This window comes from Mizuhopecten yessoensis, unplaced genomic scaffold (genome assembly GCF_002113885.1).
Source record: "Mizuhopecten yessoensis strain PY_sf001 unplaced genomic scaffold, ASM211388v2 scaffold716243, whole genome shotgun sequence".
NCBI lineage: Eukaryota > Metazoa > Mollusca > Bivalvia > Pectinida > Pectinidae > Mizuhopecten > Mizuhopecten yessoensis.
Window position 1 is genome coordinate 274,098 of NW_018480019.1, and position 24,464 is coordinate 298,561.

General features: G+C 35.2%; 1 protein-coding gene across 1 annotated transcript in view; it reads right to left on the minus strand.

Annotated features, from left to right (window-relative positions):
* Nucleotides 1-3,038: 3,038 nt before the first annotated feature.
* Nucleotides 3,039-24,464, minus strand: part of LOC110442275 (multidrug resistance-associated protein 1-like) — a 49,358-nt gene continuing 27,932 nt past the window's right edge. The window contains exons 13-29 of the mRNA XM_021485793.1: nt 23,741-23,887; nt 23,058-23,139; nt 22,382-22,451; nt 21,733-21,859; nt 20,365-20,541; nt 19,501-19,668; nt 15,465-15,657; nt 14,977-15,076; nt 13,940-14,307; nt 13,053-13,363; nt 10,679-10,878; nt 9,534-9,657; nt 7,711-7,959; nt 7,063-7,221; nt 6,454-6,620; nt 5,527-5,721; nt 3,039-5,084 (exon numbers count right to left, since the gene is read on the minus strand). Of these exons, the coding sequence (XP_021341468.1) occupies nt 4,973-5,084; nt 5,527-5,721; nt 6,454-6,620; nt 7,063-7,221; nt 7,711-7,959; nt 9,534-9,657; nt 10,679-10,878; nt 13,053-13,363; nt 13,940-14,307; nt 14,977-15,076; nt 15,465-15,657; nt 19,501-19,668; nt 20,365-20,541; nt 21,733-21,859; nt 22,382-22,451; nt 23,058-23,139; nt 23,741-23,887 (2,949 nt within the window). The 3' untranslated portion in view covers nt 3,039-4,972. The remainder of the gene's footprint in view (nt 5,085-5,526; nt 5,722-6,453; nt 6,621-7,062; nt 7,222-7,710; nt 7,960-9,533; nt 9,658-10,678; nt 10,879-13,052; nt 13,364-13,939; nt 14,308-14,976; nt 15,077-15,464; nt 15,658-19,500; nt 19,669-20,364; nt 20,542-21,732; nt 21,860-22,381; nt 22,452-23,057; nt 23,140-23,740; nt 23,888-24,464) is intronic.

The following is a 24,464-nucleotide window of genomic DNA, read 5'->3' on the forward strand; positions in this document are numbered from 1 at the left end:
TGGGACATCCAATCTTTGTAGCAATATATTAAGGACATGCATTCATATGAATTTGTTTGGGACATCCAATCTTTGTAGCAATAGGTTTAGGACATTCATTTATAGGAATTTGTTTGGGACATCCAATCTTTGTAGCAATAGGTTTAGGATATGCAATCATAGGAATTTGTTTGGGACATACAATCTTTGTAGCAATATATTTAGGACATGCATTCATAGGAATTTGTTTGGGACATACAATCTTTGTAGCAATATATTTAGGACATGCAATCATAGGAATTTGTTTGGGACATTCAATCTTTGTAGCAATATATTTAGGACATGCATTCATAGGAATTTGTTTGGGACATCCATCTTTGTAGCAATAGGTTTAGGACATTCATTTATAGGAATTTGTTTGGGACATCCAATCTTTGTAGCAATAGGTTTAGGATATGCAATCATAGGAATTTGTTTGGGACATTCAATCTTTGTAGCAATATATTAAGGACATGCATTCATATGAATTTGTTTGGGACCTCCAATCTTTGTAGCAATAGGTTTAGGATATGCAATCATAGGAATTTGTTTGGGACATTCAATCTTTGTAGCAATATATTAAGGACATGCAATCATATGAATTTGTTTGGGACATACAATCTTTGTAGCAATATATTTAGGACATGCAATCATAGGAATTTGTTTGGGACATACATTCTTTGTAGCAATATACTTAGGACATGCAATCATAGGAATTTGTTTGGGACATCTAATCTTTGTAGCAATATATTTAGGACATGCATTCATAGGAATTTGTTTGGGACATCCAATATTTGTAGCAATAGGTTTAGGACATGCAATCATAGGAATTTGTTTGGGACATCCAATCTTTGTATCAATATTTTTAGGACATGCAATCATAGGATCTTGCTAATCATGCAACCGGCATAACATTTTCTTTAGGACATAATAATGCAATCTTCGTAACAAATTTTGGGCTATACTGACTTCAAAACGCAATAATTTTACATCCTACGATAAAATGGAAAAGATACCAATAGAAAGAAAAAAATACAATTGATTATATAGACAGGCTTTTGTTTCATCTATTAAATGGAAGTGAAGAACGATTTGTAAATATATGTAAACAAAAAACACAATTTCATGTTTCTCATTCTTTTTATTTCAACTAACCTGAGAACGTCAACGAAACATTGCAGGAGATCAGAAACTAGCAAGTTTTGAAATGTTTTATACAAAAATAGAAATTCAAAATTATACTAGAATATGAATATGAATCTAAATATGAGAAAATAAATCACAATCTGGGTAAATAATCATACACTCACTAACACAGACATCAACACATCATCTAACTACTGTAATATAGCTCTCATATAAAATCAATCTACAGTCCTAAAAAATTGTATTTCTGATATAAACATTAATTATACACTCAATATCTTAATAAATAGGTTTTTTTTTGTATATGCGATACGACACAATTGCTCTAACCCATATCGGCCCCCTGCCGTATCACACCCCAAAACATAAGATAGTAGCTTTTATAAGTAAGTATGTAATAAACAGAATAANAAGTATGTAATAAACAGAATAAAACACGCCTTTTTCCTTATCACACCCAGTATCAACCCTCGACCAATATCAGCCCTCGGGTTGATACTGGGTGTGATATGGAAAAAGGCATGTATTATTCTCTATATATTTAAACTTTCAGGAAGATCAGTAGACATGTTTCATAAAACTGCGGAGCAATAGAATTTGCATGTTATGGTTGAAATGATTACTACCTATCCAGAAAACGAGTCCTCTTTGTAAATGGACTTGGTGACGCAGTTTTTAGTATGATATGATGAATATGTTATCATCAATAAATATATAACTCAATTTGGTCTATGCCCCTATTGACAAACTTATTCGTACAAAAAGTGATGACGTTGCACCGCAATCTTTGGCGCTGTAACACTCCTGTGAGATGTATATACAGATATCCCAACACAAAGATATAATTTGTAAGGTTTAACAGGAAGCTCTGCCCAGTGCTAAACTTCAAAAGTCATATCCCGAGGGTTTAAGATTTCTCTGTCTCTATCACGCAAGAAGAGTGGTTGGATATTTTTCTCTTGAATTTTCTAGCATAAAAATAATATGTTATATCACACAGTCCAAGCTGTTTTGCACAACAACATAATTGAACTTCATCGAAAAGTAAAATGTAAAGAATATCAAAATACATAAAAATGTCAATAGTCAATGTTTTGTAAAATAGGGGTCATTGTAAATGTATGTAGTTTTAAGTCTTTACTTTGCACCGGATTTCTTCTCGTGAACAGACAAAAATGGTGTAATTTAACAACAGTTAAATACATTGTAATACAAGGACTTACTGTATCACAGTTGGTTGAGCTGATAGATGGCACATATATTTCTACAGACAAAGATAGGACACCGACATAATATTATAACCGGGTATGAATCTAAATAGATATTGGTAAACAACAATATCAATTGAAACAGAATAATTATATGACATCCTTGTCTTATTCCCTCTCTTCAAACAAATTTCTCAAAAAATTAGATTAGGCTTAGAAAAGACCTTTTTGTAATTTTACCAGGAACAGTATACGACTCTTTCATGTCCAGGGGTGTAGGATAGGGACATCCCTCCCAATGGGTTTTCAAATTTGGTAAAACTCGAGGTTTTGCAGAGAGTTTTGCTAAATTTGAAAATCCCTCGGGTGGAATGTCCCTATCCTATACCGTTGGGAATGTAAGAGTTTTTTCTCTCATTCCAACCACCAGAATAAGCCCAGTAACCATGAAAATGCGTTTGGACTGGCCACCTTATTTGGACTGGCCACCTTTTTTAAAAATATCAACTTTTTGCCTGAGCTTTTTAGACGAAAACGAATCAGCCAGCCAGATTAAGCATATCCCATATTTGCAAACTGTGTTTGCGCAAAAAAAAATTAATCACATCTTTCTAACGTGTACGGTAAATATAAAGTAAAAGGTTTTAATTTCATCTGGTCGCCTTTTCCGCATTGCGGCATCAGAGAGTTCCAAATTTGTGACGTCACGTCATTGTTGAGCCATTAATTGTGACGTCACGTCAAGTGAAATTGGGTGTAGGAAAGAAATTTCCTACACCCCTTTCTTACCCTGGACAGCTCTATCTTACACACAGGGAAATGAGAGAATATACTTCCCCCATTCCCTAAAACCAGAGACATATAAAGCCATGTAGTTTATACGTCTCTGCTACAAATTATTTGAGAGTGGTCAGGCCTTGTATGTAGGTTTGGTAGGAACGATCTAACTGTTCATACACTTGGTATACCCTCCCCTAAAAATGTACTTTAAATACCTTTAATAGAGAGCGTACCAGTCTATTGTAATGTACAATGTCATTTATATCACATAGTCCAAATTGTAATGTACATAACGTTATCAGCAATGGCTGTAGATACCCCTTGATCCCCACAAAGAAATGCCCTGAGAACTATTAAAGAGTACTTTAATGTGCGACGAAAATAATTTAGGAGAGCAGAAAGCAAAGCTGGGATATATATTATCTAATTTATATAATGTTTAATGTATCACATATGTACTGTATACAACACAAACTGAAAATATATAATCTACTGAATCGCTAATATACTTCCTTACAAAACAAACCTGTGATCTATATTAAGACTTATCTACAAAAAAATTGCAATTAACGTTATTATGAATAATTCAGAACTATGCAGGAAGGTAACATATAACCTAAAGTATTGTGATTTAACAAAATATTGGATAAGAACTCCTTATTGGTTTCCTTATAGGCAAAAAGACAACAATCATTTCACCCATTACCAAACACAAACATTGATCACATTGAATTTACACAAAATGTATATATCACAATTTAAATATCTTACAATTACGTAAATAAGCAAGAAAAAGTAATATATAGGTGTGAGATAGGGAGAATATAGGAACGTGTTGTTGGGTGACGCCGAGCGACCAACCCAGAAAACACCATACTGCAATACATTGCTTGGAGATATGGAATATACATGTAGTTGATTATATTGTTGAATGACGCCCAGCAAACAACAAAGCCTGACAGAAAGTGCCATATTGCAATATACACATGTATGATGCAATTTTAACATTTCGCCCAGTGACACAGAGAGCCAGCAAGAAAACGCCAAACTGTAATAATAGTACCTTGGAGACAATTGCGTCAATGTTGGCCAGAGTTTTAGCTAACATATATTTAATGACCAGATTGGATTAATGTACTAAAAAGGTATATGTTGTAAATGTTGCTACTTTTCTGCTCCTGTAGCAAGTATACCTATTATGGGATGTAGCACAACTCAAGCCTAATTGATCAGCTAACCAAATAACATGCATCTTTTTTTCGTAACACATCACCATATTAACGGGTTGGTTCATCTCTTAGGAAACTTTCTCATTAATTTTCGCCTTGAATTATTCTAGGCCACCATTAAACTTTTACTTTTTTGACGTAACCTGACTGAGGATTTTAAGTTTGGGTAGGTTAAGTGGTAGGTAGGTCAAACTATTTTGTTTGTGTATCTTATAAAGAAAAATCATTAACTTTGAGAACCCTTATCAGTAGTCGGGACATGTTTACCTTGGTCAGTCATATTAAGCCATACATACCTACATTTTTATATATATCACAGTTATCACAATACAGTAGTCTCTTCAAATTCTCAATTATCATATGTCACGACATTTACACAGAGAACATCAATGCTTCATAATTAATATCAATCCATGCATGTTACGGTACGGAGGGAAAAATATTCATAAAATATATTTTTTTCAAGATTTTTTGTATATGCTGACAAGTTGGTTGCAGTGAAATCTTCTGGCCATTCCTACTGGATCATCTGAGTGTGGGACTATACAGTATGTGATTGAGTGTTATTGACTACGTGTTTGACACATAGCACTAAACAAGGTTGGCGTCCTTCGCCATGCTGTAAAATGCTGAAGATTTGTCTTTCAGTAAGTTATTTGGGCTGTCAAATTCTTTGATGAGTCCTTGATCTAATAACATGACCCTGGAAATATAAAACATAAACACCATTTAAGATTTATGACTGAATAAATAACCTACACCTGAGGGCATACAAGCAAAAAAGATCTGAAGTTAAATAACAATGACATCTGTCTAACAAGGACAGTTTTTGATAGAAATGATAAATTTGTTTGCTACAAGGATATTTTTTGTTTGAAACAATCAATTTAACCGTTTTAATATTTCTTTAAAACAATGATTTAATCGCTACATACACGGAATATTTTTAGAGCGTATTTGAAACATGTGTCTGATCTTATCCTTGTACTTTTTACAGTTTCCAAGGAGATCTCCCCTTTGTTCATACTTTTACCCTACTTTTATCGATTTTTAGTTCCAATTACGGTTTATTGAAGATTTTGGTTTTTTGGAGCTACTTCGGGAAAAAGAATTCTAAAGGTACCCTCGTTTTGATCTAGACTTACTTGTCATAGTCCATGATAGTGTTAAGCCTGTGGGCGATGGTGAGAATTGTACAGTCCTTAAACTCCGTCCTAATTGTGTTCTGTATCAGATCGTCTGTTTCCATGTCAACAGCAGCCGTAGCCTCGTCAAGGATGAGAATCTTAGTTTTCCTCAGCAGCGTCCTGGCTAGACACACCAATTGTCGCTGCCCAACGCTGGAGTGCAAGAAAAAAGATATAAAACACAGCCTATCCTCATAATAAGGAAACAAACACTAGAATTATCAGGATTTTTTATTTTAGGCAGAGCGCTTCAAGATTGTTTTACACATAAAACGGGAGGAATCAATCACAGCATGCTAAAGTTAGTTGGTACATAATTTATTTGGCCGACTCGTTCTGCCTTTGTGTGCTGGCTTCATCAGGATTGTTTTAAGATTTGCTTCACACCTATTGTAGCACAGGGACTTGACATGTTCCTATGACCCAGAATGAAAAACAATACCCCATGGTCCGACCCCCAGATCACTTATTATGTGATCTGGGGGTCGGACCATGGGGTATTTTTGTTCAGGTTAATCACAATTTACAATTTCAATTCGTTCAATAATGTCAATGGGCTTGACTTAGAACAGATTTTCCTAGTCATTAGAAAATAAATAAATAATGACACGAACAATCATAATTCAAGTTGAAAAAGAATTTTATATTATCTTATGACGATCAATTCTTAAATGGAAAATAATGATAATGTTAACATTTCATGATACCTTAGGCTATTGTGAAGTCATTTTGGTACTTTCAGTTGGCTCAGTTTTGAGGTAAATATTTTTTTCATATTGTTAGTATAAATTTCAAATATTGTCATAAAGCCAGATTTGTATCTAACAAGACAGACATTTAAATAAAAAATAAAATAAAAAATCCAGTTAAAAAGGAAAAACCTACCTCAGGTTTTCTCCCCCTTCCCCACATTCATGCATCAAACCATCAGGAAGTTCAGACACAAACTTCTTCAAGTGAGCATGCTCGATGGCCTTCCAAAGCTGGTTGTCTTGGTATATATTGAAGGGGTCAAGGTTCATCCTCAGGGAACCAGAGAACAAAACAGGGTCCTAAATAACAAAGCAATGGTGAAAACCATTTTACTTCTTCCCTTTATTGTCAGTGGTATATTCAGGAGCGTCATCGAGCATGAATCTTTTTATACTAAATTTTGAATATGAATCTCAAAATCTTGTTAAATGTAATAAATAGAGTCTAGAAGCATACCCTGTGGCAAATGCAGTTTTCATGAAAATCATTATACTGTTTAATTTTCAAACGATCGTGCAGAAACTGAATTATTTGATTATTCAGAATTCAGTCATAACAGCATTAATTATCACTTCTTATGCTTAATTTCGATGGCCATGTGTAACACCTAAAACACACATTCAATATGCATGGCGAAGTTCAAAGCATGGTCTATACAAGTTAGTTAAAAGTAAAAATTGTTAATGTGTTTTACAGTACTGTATAAAAAATTATATGAACAAAACATGGTTCCTGGCTAACCTGTGGGAGGATGGTCAGTTTTGACCGGAGATCATGGAGTCCCATGTTGGCGATACTCTGACCATCTATGACAATGGATCCACCAGCGGGTTCGATCAGGCGAAACAAAGCGACGGTTAGGGATGACTTACCGGCACCTGTCCTACCTACAATACCAACCTATAGCCAAAGAAAATGGGAGAACAGAATTGTAATAAACGAAAACTTGATTAAAATGTTTTAGCCAACTTTCTCCGGAATTTCTATACATCAACAATAAGACCAATTTTTTATCAAATAAATGAAGGAAAAATTAATAAATGTCATTAAAAAGACTGACCAATATAGTATCATTAGAAAAGATTTACTGAAGTTATATTTCTTTTCTGACAAACATCAATATTTTTTTTACGTTTTATTTTGTGAACGTTGGCAAGTTGGAAAGTTGAGCTTACTGGATTTTTCATGAGAAAATAATATCCCAAATATGTAATCATAAAACGGATATTGTGTGCTGACATTAAATATCTTAACATCAATTGTGTAATTATTTTGTAACTGAATGCGAAATACGGTATGTTGGGGACTTTTACCATGTACTTAAAATACATCTGACCTCGATAAACAACTTTGAAAATAGATATCTATAGACTCCGATTTAAAACTGACCTTTTCTCCGCCCTGAATTTCACAGGTTACGCCCCTCAATACAAGGTCAAGGCCCTCTCGGTACCGTGTTTTGTAGTCATTGAAACTAACATGACCAACTTGGGGCCAGTCGTGTGGAGGTCGTCTGAAGGGCATTACCCAGGGTGCCTCTGTTTGTATTTCGGCGTACTCCTGGACACGCTCCACCGACACGATGTTTGTTTCCAGGTTACTGGCCTGCTGTACTAACAGGTTTAAGGCTGACGTGATCTGAAAAGAAAGGTTTGGTGTACAAATATGATAAAGGCATTTTCTATGAAAGTATTTTAGCCCCTTACTACAATTAAACCTGCTTAAACTGATCTCCTTGTGGGACAACCTATTTATTCAATTAACCTCTCTAATCTGACACCATATGGAAAACAACAAATCGTTCAGCTTAACCTGTCTAATCAAACACCCTGTAGGAAAGAACACATTTGTCAGACATTAAGTTAGAATATGCACAGGTGTTAGTTAAGAATAATAATAATATTTCTTTTCAACAAGAAACTGAAAAATACCCTATCAAAATATTCAGGGTTCAATCAAGAAAGATTTCACTATGTATATGATAAATGTCTTTTAAAAACTCTTTTTTCTATCACTAAAATCAAAATAACTTAAAAAGAGCCCACCATTGTTTTAAGTTATATTTTTCAAATCACCACCTATAAGAATTTGTTTGATTTTAATACGGATCTATATATCCTTTATGCTTTTTAACATTCTTGTCAACTTTTTGAAATTTCAATGGGGGAGATTCTGCATGCTCAAAATTCAAACATAAATAAAATGTGTGTATACACTCCCTAGAGCCAAAATAACCCTTTAAAATGACATATTTGGAGTTGTTCTCTCAGATGAAATCATTAGATCTTAGAATATAGGCAAATTCACTGGTTGTAAACACTAATTAAAGGATAAAAAATTGGGAGTCTCCCTTCTAAATATATTTATATATAGTGCAGACTTTATATCACTTTTAACTGTAGAATATATGTAAATGAGCCATTTTTGGTGACTTTAAGCCGATTTCAGATTTGCTTTTGCTTTTTCAGTATAGATATAGTCCTCTTCATCAAGGAAAATATTTCTACTCTCAAAAATTTTTTTTTCTTTTTTTTTCTACAGTTTCATCTTCATAATTTTTATAACAATAGTTCTACAAGTTAGTAGTTTTTTTTATTCTTCAGCAATGATTCAGGTATTTTAAACAATTTTCTTGCCAGTAAAAATACCTTTTGACACTCAAAACTTTTGAATTATTTTTTGTTTTGCAGTTGTTTTATCTTCAGTTTTTTTTTTATATAAAGGTTCTGCAAGATATTTGTTTCATTTCAGAAATGATGTAATAAAACTATTTTCTTGCTAGTAAAAAAAAAAGTCTTCAATTCCTAATTAGAGTTTTCGGCAATGGTATGGGGATCTTTATTAGATTAAGGATATAGCACACAGAGAATGTAGCACACAGAGAATGTAGGACACGGAGATTGTAGCACACAGAGAATGTAGCACACAGAGATTGTAGCACAGAGAATGCAGCACAGAGATTGTAGCACACAGAGATTGTAGTACACATAGAATGTAGCACACAGAGAATGTAGCACACAGAGAATGTAGCGCACAGAGAATGTAGCACACAGAGAATGTAGGACACGGAGAATGTAGCACACAGAGATTGTAGCACAGAGAATGCAGCACAGAGATTGTAGCACACAGAGATTGTAGCACACAGAGAATGTAGCACACGGAGAGTGAAAGTAATAACACAATAATAACGTGTTTGACTTATAATTACATACCGATAGAGCATAGGATACAGAGAGGCCAACTGTTCCGCTACTGACATCATTGGAGAGAACAGCAAACAGGGCCGCTGCAAACACGATCAGATTGCCCACAAACTCCAGTCGAGTTCCTAACCACCTGTAACAAATAAAGAACACATGATTAGCTAATTCAGAGATAGAGGTGCACAGATTTGCATTATTTGTTCATGGGTTGTTTCTTTTTTTAATCAAGATTTTAGAGATTTTCTTATACGGAAAAAAATGTTTAATTAACAATATGTTGTTTACTGTTCTATAATATCAATATTTTTACTTGGAAAATACGAGATAATGGGCATTGTAATTTGTGACATCACATTTGTACTTTCAAATTCATTGTCCTAATGTTTTGGCAGGAAATAGACTATCATGTTCACTGCAGACCATAACACAAAGAATATTATAACAGAGTATTCTTGGCGTCTTGGGTTGAATTTTTTCACGTTGTACTGTATATACTCAAATTTCACCCCACTAGTGAATTGAATTAGTTATTGTTGTTGGCTCAATTTGCTGTTCATTTGGTGTTTCATTAAAATATAAAATCAGGTCCAAAACACAGCTTTGTAGGGAAACTTAAATGAACTATGGCCTGTCTTTACAGTATAGCAGGTTATTTACACGGGCATAAATCACGATTTTGACCCAAAATAAGAAAATTTAATTTATGTAGATTATAATTTCGTGATCTACATATTTGAGGGAATTTCATTTTTGTGGTGTTTTAGCACAGAATCAGGACACTCGTCATATAAAGTGTCAAATAGTCAAAGGAAAATTCTTGATAATCTATGATAGCATATTGAGCAACAATATGCGAGTGTATTTTGTTAAACAAATCATCAACAAACTATCAGATATGTTGTATAACCTACTCTCACACAACATTTCTATTTATGTATATGAACTAACATAACCACATGCATGCTAGTCCATGACAACATTACATTTATGAAGTTTATTATCACGGCTCATAATTTTTACGTTTTTGTCTTATTATTCTGTGATCATGTTATTGACCCGCGAAATCGCAAAAATATCATCCCCACCGAAATATTCTGCTATACGGTATCTGGTTACTAGCTATGAATGGCTTCCCAAGTCCGCTACAACCGTACCTATTGGACGATATCCTGGTGAAGTAAAACAGTATGTTTTTATCGACACGCTGAACAGACGTCTCTATAAATCTGTCCTGTTGCCCGTACGCTCGGATGGTAGCTGCTCCAGCAATAGTCTCACTGAAGTGATTGTATATGGGTGAGCGAGTTGTAGACTCAATTCTCTGTAACTGTCTAGATGTTGGTACATAGAAACGCTGAAATGAGACATGAAGATAGTCTAGGTCAAAACCTGCACGCAAACATCTTTCATATATTCACCTAAATGATCATAGAGGTCAAATTTTCAAAACAGCATTTTGAATGTGTTAATTCAATGTTTGTGATTAGGATCCCTGGCCCACATAATGCACTGTGTTTTTTCATATATACAGTAACCTCCCCTTAACTTCCGTTTGGAAACAACTGTAACACAGTTAGGGCAGGACACTTCTGTTGACTAGGAAGCTTAACTCATTCACCCCTGAAATTTCATAATGGACAATTCCAACCTTTGAATTGGAGGAGTTCAAATGTGTCTTCAGGGGTGAATGAGTTAATCTGTAAGAGAGATAATATGTAGCAACATGCAGTCCGGGGTTTGAATACCGGTCTAGCCCCTCTCAAGTTTTACACTCAAATACTATTGTTGATTAGATACCCTTACAGTAATATTGCTATTCGCCAGAACATGTTGCCAGAAGTGCACAGAATATCGCCACTAGCGGTTACATTCTGGTGATGTTCTGGCACACATTTCATATCGCCAGAATGTGGCCAGAATGTCGCCAGAAGTGCACCACAGATAAAATATTCTGGTGATGTTCTGGCAGACTATTCATATCACCAGAATGTCGCCGAAAGTGCACCACAGATACGGAATTCCCATGATCCTCTGTAACTTGTCTAAATATAGTTGACCCCCAAATTCAAAAATCACAAAATGGCTGATGAATGAAGGAGAGCTCATGGTGAAAGGAAAAGTTGGGTGAAATAAAGTGATAGCATTCTTGAGTCTGATAAGGTAATGTAGAATATCTTTTCTTCTATGTTTTTTAAAATCAATGGTCACAAAACATGTAAAATCTTAACTGAATTACTGTTGACAGTTGTGCATTTTCACACAACACGTACTGTATAAAGTTTAAATTGTGTCATACACAATTCTACTACCTATATTTAGCAGTGTAGTAAATCATTTCAAAATCTTGCTTTAGGTCTTGCTGTAATATTTGCACAGAAGTTCATGCTGCTTCTATAATATACAGAACTGTTTCTTATAAAACTGTTCATACGTATACATATACATTATATTACGTAAGTGATAACTACTATCAACGAATATCCCATTGTGAAATAATCCACATATATGTGTTGAACTTTGTAACCAATCTCTGATCATTATAAGATATGAATTATCTAAACTATATGTACTCCACAACCCTGTTGCAATATTGTCATATATTTGATTGTGGGAATCCCAATCATGAAGAGTGGGTGAGTCACAACATCACCAGAACCGACGTAGCCTGTGGTGATATCACCACAGGTTAAAATATGCAAATAGTCAAGAATGTATACATTTTATAATGTAGAAAAGATTAGGGATGTCAGAATATTTGAGACAAAAATTTTAAAGAAGTAAAACTGTTCAACATTAGCTTGCCAATCAACCTCTATGGAGCCCTGCAGTGCTGCAGATATCCCTCCACTGGGTTTACCAATGTGTGAGAGAGTTTTGATGGCGTCACGGCATAATGTCGTTTCGGTTGTTGAGATCAGATTTACAAAAAAATATTGTTTCAAACAAATTTACGTTTCCTCTGAACACTAAATAGTTTCTACCAGATGTAAAATGACACTTCGCGTCAGGTAACTTCCCAAACAGAACGTTGCAATTGGAGTTATTCCCCTTAGTAAGGTCCAAGCTAGAATTGGAGTTATTCCCCTTAGTAAGGTCCAAGCTATAGAGTTGCCAGTTTATGGCTTCGTGTCACATGTCGGAAGGACATTATTTAATGTGTGAGATGTATGGTTCACTTGGCATGAGACATGTTTCAGTATGATTAGGACTTCTCACAGTGTGAGATTTAGTCTCATGCCATGAGAATTGGCAACTCTGAATTAAGGATTTAGACTTAGAAATGAGTAGATACTTACTTAACATTGTCAAAATATTTCGGAGACATCCCAAGGATTGAGAAATGCTTAATGATGTAGAAATATTTATTGATAATAAATGTTTGAAGGATTCTGGGATACATGTATCGACAGATGCAGAAATGCCGAAAGATTTAAACTTAGAAAGGATCGATGAAACTTAAGGATGTAGAAATGTTATTAATTAAAGTAGAATAATTTTAATGATATGTCTAGCATTTAAATAACTTACCTGTGACAGGTAATATACGACAAAAAGTGGTATGATAACGCTGAGGAAGATCGGAGTACTGTACGTGATGACGATAAAAGTACCCAACGTCCCAAAAAACATCTGTATAAACATTCTTATGACGCCTGGTAGAAGAGAGTCTATTGTCTCAACGTCACGGGAAAATCTGTTCACAATTCGTCCAATAGGAGTCGTGTCGAAGAACGACATTGGTCCCTTCATTATGTTTTCTAGCATGCCCAGGTGAAGTTTTCCAGCCGCTCTGACTTGACACAATGATGCTAGTAGGGAGTACGCCATGACCAGGAGTGCTGTACAAAAATAACAAATATATCAATGAATCAGGCATTGGTAATGTAGGGAGTACACCATGACCAGGAATGCTGTACAAAAATAACAAATGTATCAATGAATCAGGCATTGGTAATGTAGGGAGTACGCCATGACCAGGAATGCTGTAAAAAAATAACAAATGTATCAATGAAACAGGCATTGTTAATGTAGGGAGTACACCATGACCAGGAATACTGTACAAAAATAACAAATGTATCATTTTACGCCTGATGAGTCTGAGGGTAAAATAAATGGCTGTTTTTATACGTTTTAAGTACCTAAGAACATGGATCTTGAAGAGTCATACTGTTAAAGATTTCAGAAATGTTGATCAATTTATATAGCTTTATAATTGTTGACATCAATGCAAGCAAATTTTACCAAATAATAGCAGAAAACTGTAGATTTTTGTTGAGTAGTTCATTTATTCCTCATTACTTAGGCTTCAAAAATGTTCTCCAGTTTCGTCTCTAGACCCTCCGGACAACAATTTTGACTTTTCCCAAAACTGACATGAAAAAACTAATATTAACTGTTAAATGAATACACTTTACCTTGTCCAATACCGAATGCAGCGTATCCTCCAAGATACATATAATTCTTGTTCTGGTACTCGGTCGTATTGGCATTGGTCTGGTTTGCAAGATCTTTGTCATCCGTCCAAAGACTCAGCCAGATGTTAGAGGTCAAACTAACACCCTGGTACGCGATGAACAAGATCAAGATGAATATCGTGGCGATAAGTCCGATGGCACGGGCGTATTTCATGAAAATTTGACGTTTGACAGCTCCCTCTTCTTTCTTTTCCTCTTGGATCAACACATCTTTTTCCTTGGTGATTTTGTCCGGTTTCTTGTCACATTTTCTATCCACTGCGGTGGAGATTGACCTAGCTAATTTAGGTTTGCTCTCAGAGGTTTTCCTGTAAAAATGTGGTAAATGCAAACAGTGAGATGAAAATTCTCAATTTCTGTGATAAACATTCTACAAGGTTGGAAAAAAATAGATACGGTTAATATATGTCCCAAACAATAACAAATCAGAATCAAGATGCCTGGCGTTCCATTTCCTGACTGAACGTGAAAAGGTATGGGGTCACATTCATCTGCCAGGTACTCTGGTTTCCTTTCGCATTATGACCACTTGCATGCTCCGATCCAGGCCAACAAAACTTCAGGCTTACTTTTTTTTTAGTATGGACTCAATGCTTATTTTCAACATTGGTCTATCTTTAAGGCAGCCTTATTTAGAAAGCCATCTAGAGTGTATAAGTCGTGTACGGCTTATGTGCATCATTAGACTGAAGACAGACAATAAATCGAGATGCAGGAGGAAATATTAATTTACAAATTAAAATTGAAAAGACCTGGGGGTTTCCTTGTCAGAAATCAAGAGGAGAAATGAGATTTCTACCTCGAATACAAGGCCTATATTTAAGGACAGAGTATTTTAAATACTTATTTTTGGAATAGGTTTGTCGGCAAGGAATTAAAAGCCAAGTAATTTCTAGGTCAGCCTATTTTGAATTCAGCTTGTTATCAAGATTTTAAGGTATTCCAGTGTTACAACAAACAATAAGTTACAAACTGACCTTTTTCTTGACCTGACCGTGGACTCGTCTCCAGACGTCGTTCCCGTATCAGAGGTCACCGATTCGAGCCTCTGTAGGATCTTATTTTTCACTTCTTGAACTAAACATAAAAAAAATGTTGTTTCTCTATTCCAAAGCAAATCATAATTTGAAAATTAATTCACTCAATACTGACACCTGTAATGCTTATCCACCATAGGATTGTGTCATTTATTTTCATATCCTTATTCATTCAAGCTAATTTATCCCAAAATAAAATCTTCTGAAAACTCCTTAATTCAAACCTCATTATGAATTTCAGCCAATTTCAAAGTTTAATAATAACTGCAAGTACATCTTCAAGACTCATCATAAACTTTGTTAATGTTGAAACTTTTGTATTATCCGGACTCTATCAAGGTCATGCTGCACACAAACGAATAGCAATTAAGATCCCATCTATTCTATCTGAAAAAGGAAAGCTAAAAAACTTTTTTTTTAATTTTTACTTTCAGGATCTTCATCGTCAACTTCATCGTTGTTGTCCTGCGTGAGATATATCTTGAGGAATTGAGCAAAAGCACCGTCGTGGTCAAGCAGTTCTTCGTACGACCCCATCTCGGACACGTGGCCGTCGACCAGTACCACGATTGAGTCCACCATGGGTAGCCAGTGGATGCCGTGTGTCACCAGAAGTCGCGTCTGAGGACAAATATGATTAACTGTATATTTTGTGTATTTCTCTACACATTTTCTTCAGGTTGGTAATTATGGATTGTGAAAAGACTCATGTAGCACAACCAAAAAGTGTTTATATGTGACGTTTTGATGACTAGTACGGTATGTATTCTTTCACCTTCATCAGACAATCCGTACTTAATAAATCGGCAATCACATAAAAATTATGTGATTGACTGGGATAGCTACAAGGTACTGGACAGAGAGAGCAATCTGTTTAAGTGACAGATAAAGGAAGCCATCTGGATATGCCTCAGTGGGTCAGTTCTAAATCGAGATGAGGGGGCTTATATACTCTCGCACATCTATGACCAAGTCTTAAACAAAGAGTAGCTGAATCAAGTTATTTTGGTACATATAAAACAACTTATTGTACATACACTTACAGCGTAGCCGAATTGACATCAATTTGTGGTCAAATTGTACATATTTTACACCTCTGTAATCATACGCTTCACCGGTCATTTGTCTGATGGAGGTGACAGAGTACATACCGTACTAGTCATCGAAACGGCACATATAAACCCTTTTTGGTTGTGCTTCATTGATCTTTTCAGTGTGCATTTTACGCATTATACGAAAATGAATTTTCACAATACAGTGTAACCTGTCTAAATGAAATCATTAAGACACTGTAGGGACACAACATATTGGTCAGATCGACCTGGGTAATCCGACACAAGGAAGTGACATAGTCATTTTCAGAAAAAACCCAGTTGCTATTACATGGTGAAAAGAGTATTAATACTTGAAAGGTGGGGTTCCAACTAATGTTGAATTTCCCATAGAACCACTCACACCCGGATTTCTTTCAAACTTTGCATGTTTGTAGTACATGTACTATAAATGGCAATACAAAATATATATACCCTGGAATTTTCATCTTTTAGATTAAAAGGGCCCAAAGGGCCCACATGTTCAGTGAACTGACCATATGTCAAAACATGCGTCAATGACATGTTTTTGTACCACCTTTTTCATAAATTCTTATTTTGTTACCTTCCTGAAACATTATTTATTCTTTTTTTTATAAAATTTGTGTAGTTATATTGGTATACAGATAGTTTAAAGGGAAAAATAGTGGATTTTTTACATTTCCAAAACCTATTGCCAAAAAATATAAAAATTTGGTATGATATAAGTTTTGTCCACCATTTTGATTTACCTAAAATTAGCTTTAATATGTGTTCTATCACCAGGTAAAATTTGAAAAGAATTGAAAACAGGAAAAATAGTTTCGAACTACTAAACGCTAATGGTGCAACATTTTGGATTTGAGAAAAGTGCCTCCAGTTCACAAAAAAACCCTTAAAGGGGTAATTAATGCACAGCATAGTTACATAATTGTTTGATCATTATAAGGTGTATATATAGTTTGATGTTAATTTTAGAAAACATTATAATTCTATAATGCAGAAATAGCCTGAACAATATGTTTTTTTCTTTATTTTTTATCAAATCTTAATATTTGTTGTTTTTCCAGCATTCGAATAATACTTGTCAATGAATATACTTAAATAATACTTGATTGCAAAATTGTTCTCATAGAGCATGAGAAAAATCATGCCGTCACATCAAAAAGTTCAGCATAATAATGTATCAACCCTCAATAAGCCAATGTCTCTTTATTTTGCAAGTCAATATCCAAACGTGTTATCAATAGTTGTTCAATAGGGACTAAAATAACAACTATATTGGCCTTTGTTGAACATGAAAACATATTAAGTAATGACACATATGAGTAAAACCTGGTGTTATTTCCTCATTGTGTCTGGACACGTATGAAACAAATAAAGAAAGGCCAGAAGCGCACCCTTGCCAATGTCTACACTTTATGTTTAATATGCATAATAATAAGGCTGGTACTAAATTAATGAACACCTGAATATTGAAATACCATATACCTTAGGCAAAGCTGACAACAAAAGACATAGTCAACTAGTGTATATGTAAATGTAATTCATATAACACATTTTATGCAGAACTATTATTTTATGGCTGAAACACAGTTTCCTTTTAGGGTCACCCAAACCAGGCAGGTTAATGGATAGAGACCAGACAACTGGTTATCCACACACAAATATCGGCAAACTTACAAAATATTGTATTATTATTTACGTTAATGGTTAAACTTTTTTATGTGAATACTTCCAACACTGTTGCATTATGGCCTATTACCAGGTATGGTCTTATCCATATCATACAAAAAATTAATTAATACTAAATTACCTCTTTCTATTATTACATGTATATTATATTATATTCGCATAAAACATTATTTTTAAGTACGTGTAGATTCTAAAGGTCTATTTTTCATTAAAATGACTTTAAGAATGTTTGACATCATATTACCTTTGTTCATAATGCTAGAAAAATATTTTCCCAAAAATTTGATTTTTTCTGAAATTACTTGTGTGTACAGAGCTAGGATACATATAAACTATTTTTGAAATGGTTTTAAATGGTGGACAAAGGCTATGACATAATGGTGTGATGACCTAAACTTCAAAATTGAGATTTGATAAATTAAAAATTACTTCATTTTTCACCCCCAAGTTGACTTGTGAGTAAAGTTATCATTCCAAAATGATTTTTATTGATGTGGAAATGAAGTTACAAATGTCTTCAACAAATCTGAGAGAAAAATATGTCCCAAAATGTAGACAAGGGGTATCTTTGCAGCACTTAAAGATATGTAAGTGTAAACAAGCAAATTCGTGGAATTCATATCCCCCGCTTTCAGGACATATTGTTGGTAAACATTATTGTGGTTACGTTTAAACATTTGAGTATCGTGCTGTTGAGACATAATATATAGCTTGAAACTTGAAGAAAAAAAGGCTTATCTAATATTTGCTAGATTTAATAAGCGGAAACTGCAGGTAATGACTATGCCAAATGGAGTCCCATTAAAGTGGTTGTCAAACTTGGCCGAGAGCTTGTTGAACCCTGTTTCTAAGTTTGAAGACAATTGGATACTATTTGTGAGAGTTAATGAACAGAAATGGTCATCAAACTTGGTCAAGCCCTTAAGACATTTAACCCTGGTACTAAGTATGATGAAAATCGGTTAGCATTTGTTGTAGTTATTGCACGGAAATGAAGCTTGATAGACAGACAGACGGACAAACCCAAATTAATATCCCCGGTTTTTAGCATAAAAAGTGAACTACAGGCCCTGTGGACCTTTTACATTTCACAACTGGAAAAGGAATGACATATTCAGGTATGTTTTAGTGTACTCTAAAATATTGCAAAGTTTTAAAAAAATCGGAGGGTGGGTGATTTTTCGAATCCCACCTTTTACCCTTGAAATAGGAAAACAAAGTTATCATACTCTGAATAAATATGATCTGTAAAAGGAGGCCCAACGTATATATATACGTATCTGCATTGTTCACATTGCATTAATCTCCCATTCATAACCTTGGAAGTGGATTAAAATAAAGCTACAGGCAAAATATCAGTTATATTACTCAAAAGTCATTCAAAAGAACCTGTTCAATGATTTTAACACATTTGACCCCTGTGACCTTGAATGTCTAACAAAGTCATTCACTTTAACACAATTTATAGCTTTTCATCCCAGCATGCCACTTGCCAAAAATAACCTTCCCAAATCTTTTGTTTATCGAGATGAGGTCATTAAAAGGTTTATACACATTTGACCATGTGACCTTGAAAGTGTGTCAGGTGAGATATAAATGATTACAATATCTACCCTAGCTGTTCTTATTAATGAGCTAAATGCAGATATTAAAATATTCAGAACCACTTATGATTTTTCAGGTTTCACTAGAATCTTACCTTATTTCGCAGTAATCCCTTGCTTCCGATAACTTCCTGGAAAATATGTTTGCCGACGTGGGAGTCTACAGCACTGAGTGGGTCGTCTAGTAGGTAGATATCTGCGTTGTTGTATACAGCCCTGGCCAGGCTCACTCTCTGTTTCTGACCACCACTCAGGTTTATACCCTAAAAATAGAGATAAATGTAATTTCCTTTCCTTATTTTTTTCAAAACAAAGTGTATAGGTCATGTATAGTTGTGAACCCATTCGTTTTATGTTAAAAGGACAACATATCTTCCACCAGAAAATTCCTCCCTTTATACTAGGACCACTTATTCTGTCAGCAAATAGTCTGTTCCTAACTCCCAACAATACATTAAACAAAGCTGGTCCCACTTTTCTCCGACCACATATAAATTTATCCATCAAATAAAAAGACCACCACCACTTTACTCACCTCATAAGGCCACTCACAAATTCTTCCCAAAACTGTAAGGCCACTGCTACTTTCCCCCTATCATAATTAAAGGACCTCTTCCTCATACATCACAAAGCCCCCTCCCCCCCACACACTTCCCACAAAAACAACAAATTTCAAGCCACACCCATTTCCCCCAAACATTAAAAGGCCACTCCCATTCCCCGACCCATCATAAAATCACCACTCCAATACTTCCCTATTACAAAAATATTTTGCTCCCATTACCCCCTACCTCCATTCCCATCATAAAAAGGCCACTCCCACTTTTCCTCTGTCATATAAAAGCTCTTCTACTCTTCCCCTGAAAAAATAAAACTCTCACTCCAATACTTAACAAATACAGTATTTGAGTGCGAGAGAGTTCCTATAACATTTTAGTAGTTACTAATTATAATACTACCTTTTCTCCAATCTCCGTCATGTCTCCTGCCGTAAGGATCTCAAGATCAGGACGAAGGGCACACGCATCAAGGACATCGTCGTATGTACACTGGTTCATTTCCGAACCAAACAGGATGTTGTCCTGCACTGTTGCATTCTGTATCCAAGCTTGCTGCGGGACATATGCTACAGAACCCTGTTAGATTGACCAAACTAATGTTACGTATTTTACCTAATACACACCCTTTAGACAAACTAATGTTACGTATTTTACCTAAGACACACCCTCTAGACAAACCCAATGTTACGTATTTTACCTAATACACACCCTCTAGACAAACCAATGTTACATATTTTACCTAATACACACCCTCTAGACAAACCAATGTTACGTATTTTACCTAATACACACCCCCTAGACAAACTAATGTTACGTATTTTACCTAATACACACCCTCTAGACAAACTAATGTTACATATTTTACTTAATACACACCCTCTAGACAAACCAATGTTACATATTTTACCTAATACACACCCTCTAGACAAACCAATGTTTCATATTTTACCTAAAACACACCCTCTAGACAAACTAATGTTACGTATTTTACCTAATACACACCCTCTAGACAAACTAATGTTACATATTTTACCTAATACACACCCTCTAGACAAACCAATGTTACATATTTTACCTAATACACACCCTCTAGACAAACCAATGTTTCATATTTTACCTAAAACACACCCTCTAGACAAACTAATGTTACGTATTTTACCTAATACACACCCTCTAGACAAACTAATGTTACATATTTTACCTAATACACACCCTCTAGACAAACCAATGTTACATACTTTACCTAAAACACACCCTCTAGACTAACTAATGTTACGTATTTTACCTAATACACACCCTCTAGACAAACCAATGTTACATACTTTACCTAATACACACCCTCTAGACTTACCAATGTTACATACTTTACCTAATACACACCCTCTAGACTTACCAATGTTACGTACTTTACCTAATACACACCCTCTAGACTTACCAGTTTGGGGAAATTATAAAGTAAGAGTCTTCCAAAATCCTCCAAACAATTATAGCCATAATAGACACTTTTTTCAAGATGGTAAAATTTTGCTGAAGGGATGAGACTACGAACTCACCGGGGTTTTCTGATACTTGACTGTTGTGTAAATTTTTATGAAAATCTGATAAGGAATGAAATGAGAAGATCTAGAGCCGTGAAAATGAATCGTGATGAGATGGGATGCATTACTGCTTTTAGCATTGTCTTCCACCACCACACATGGTCATTTTATACTTCGTGGGACAAGTTTTGTCAGGGATATTCAACCTTGACCTTCCTGAGCTACTGACCTTGACATTAACATGTCCCTGGAGCTTTTCCATGTCTCCAAGAATGGAAGACACTAGTGAGGATTTGCCGGAACCGACCTGTCCGACTACCGCAACCAACTTGCCCACACCAACAGAGACGTCAATGCTGAAACACAAACAAAATGCCTCATGAAATTACTGATTTGGCTGTTCAAAAATCAATGGTCAGGCGGCACAGTGGATAGCCCACTCGCCTTTCACCAAGGTGGCTTGGACTTGATTCCCTAATCAAACATGAAAAGGTATAGGGTTACCTGCCACTAGACCATGTAGGTTTTCTCCGAGTACTCCAGTTTCCTCCCACATTAAGACCCTCCACCAACCAGGCCAACAGGAGTGATTAATATACGTTGATATAACTTATTTCATGGTCATTGCAAAATATATAAAGTTTTAGTAAAAACAATCACAACCAGAACTACCTCAATTGCCCTGGCCTCAGTACTCGACTGGGTTTACAGCAGGAACCTGATTCTCCTATGTATGATTGTTTACCTTGAAATTCAAAGTAACAAGAAAGTAAGTTAAATCTGGGTAATGGAATGGCTTTACTGGGCCAGTTGAACCCCATTAAAAGTTGGACAAATCAAATATAATCTAGACGTAAATGTTCATAAAGCATGCTTACCCCCTTAAGGCTGGTTGTAGTTTGTCGTCCCAGCTGAAAGTTCCACTCTTTATAGTAATTGCATCAGGATCTTTAGAAAAATAAAACCAACATTTAATACGTTAATGATACAGATTCCCAATAAATACGAGTCTACACAACTAGATGGTTACATGTCATATTTCAAACAGCAAGAAGGAGTTATTATGCAAGACTGACAAAAGGCATATACTGATATGCATCTTGTATTATCAAGAACAGATTTTATTTGAATTGTAATAGGAGAGGAAAAATGCTCGGCCAGACTGGGGTTTGAACCTGGGACCCTCTGAACTCTAGACGGACGCTCTACCAATAGAGTTACCCGATCTCTGACGATCGACCCAGTCCACTAACGCTACATTGCTCCCTCCATTTTCCAAGCCTTCAACCCCGAAGAAACAACTATTTACAACCCCGGTTCCCCCTCGCCAAGCCTTCACCTAGTACTTGAAACAAGGGTTGGTCACAGGCACCAAATGTAATAGGAAAGGAAAAATGTGCAGCCAGACTGGGGTTCGAACCCAGGACTCTCTGAGCCCTACCAACTGAGTTACCTAGTCCCCGACGATCGAACCCCGTCTAGTTCCGCTACTCTATATATTTGTTACCCTTTTTTTTCTTTAACACTACAGGTAAAAGTGTTCAGGGTATTTACCTGTTCTATTGTGTTGTACATTCTCAGGGTCCAGATCACCCATCTTCAGGAAATCAGCAATTCTACCAATGGACACATTTGCCTTAAAAACAAAAACAAAAAACAAAAAATGTTTGGAAAGGTCCAAATTACAAATTAGGAGGGAAGTATGAGGGTAAGTACAAGTTAACAATCCTGGATTAAAATTTGAAAAAATTTGAAACAGAAGTCAACAAAGTACAGTCTGCTTTTAAATTAGATCTATAAAATATATATAATATCTTGTGTACATCCTTCCCCAAAACTTTCTTATTCATTAAATCAAGATAGTTCAACAACAAAACATATTTCAAAGAAAGTATAAACAGGGAGAGCAGTTTCACCAACATGTTTATCTATTGAAGTTTTCAACACTGATTTAGTATTTAAGAATTCCCTGATACCACTGTCAAAATCTGTAACTAAAACCAAATTCAAGGGAGGAACTCTTTAGTGTTTATTAGTCTGCAGTGGGACAGGGGCCCTTAATGGATTAAATATTAATTGTCATACATCTTTAACTCATTCACCCCTGAAGACACATTTTAACTCCTCTAATTCAAAGGTTGGAATGGTTCATTATGAAATTTGAGGGGTAAATGAGTAAAGCCCGATAACATTATATTATCTAGACAACATAGAACACTTCACAGGTGAGTCCTTACCTGTACGATGTAGGAGACCATCATGGGGAGGAGGTTGATGGGAAATCGTAAAATGTTAAAGAGTGATAAGGAAACAAATGCCTTGCCAGCATCTAGGTAGTGGGCGTCAGATGTCAAAATGTATGTTGCAAATGTTGCTAAGGTCACCTAAAATCAAACAATGTTAAAAACTTAATTGTTATTTGTGTTTAAATACAAGTATATATAACATTTTAATTAATAAAACTCTTAGATTGATTTAATTGAGTATAAAGGGCACAAACAAGATATCAGAGTAATAGGGCTGCAATGATATATGGTGCGATGATATATTGCGATATTTTGAATACGGTACGATACCAATATTTTTAGTGAAATCATGATACACCAACGATATTTTCAGAATTTTGTTGTTTCTGAATTAAGTCTACTCATATCCCTTCCAACATAGCTTAGCAGGTCGGTCGAAAGACATGAATTGTATGAAACTTTTAAGACATGCCCATTTTGGATCAAGTCTTTATCCAGTTGTGATATTGTCATTAAAAAATTGCAACAATATCTTTTTGCTTCGCTTCTACTGTTACTATATGTATCGTGATATGTATCGTATCATGACCACAATATCGTGATATGTATTGTATCATGACCAAAGTATCGTGATACGTATCGTATCATGACCAAAGTATCGTGATACGTATCGTATCATGACCAAAGTATCGTGATACGTATCGTATCATGACCA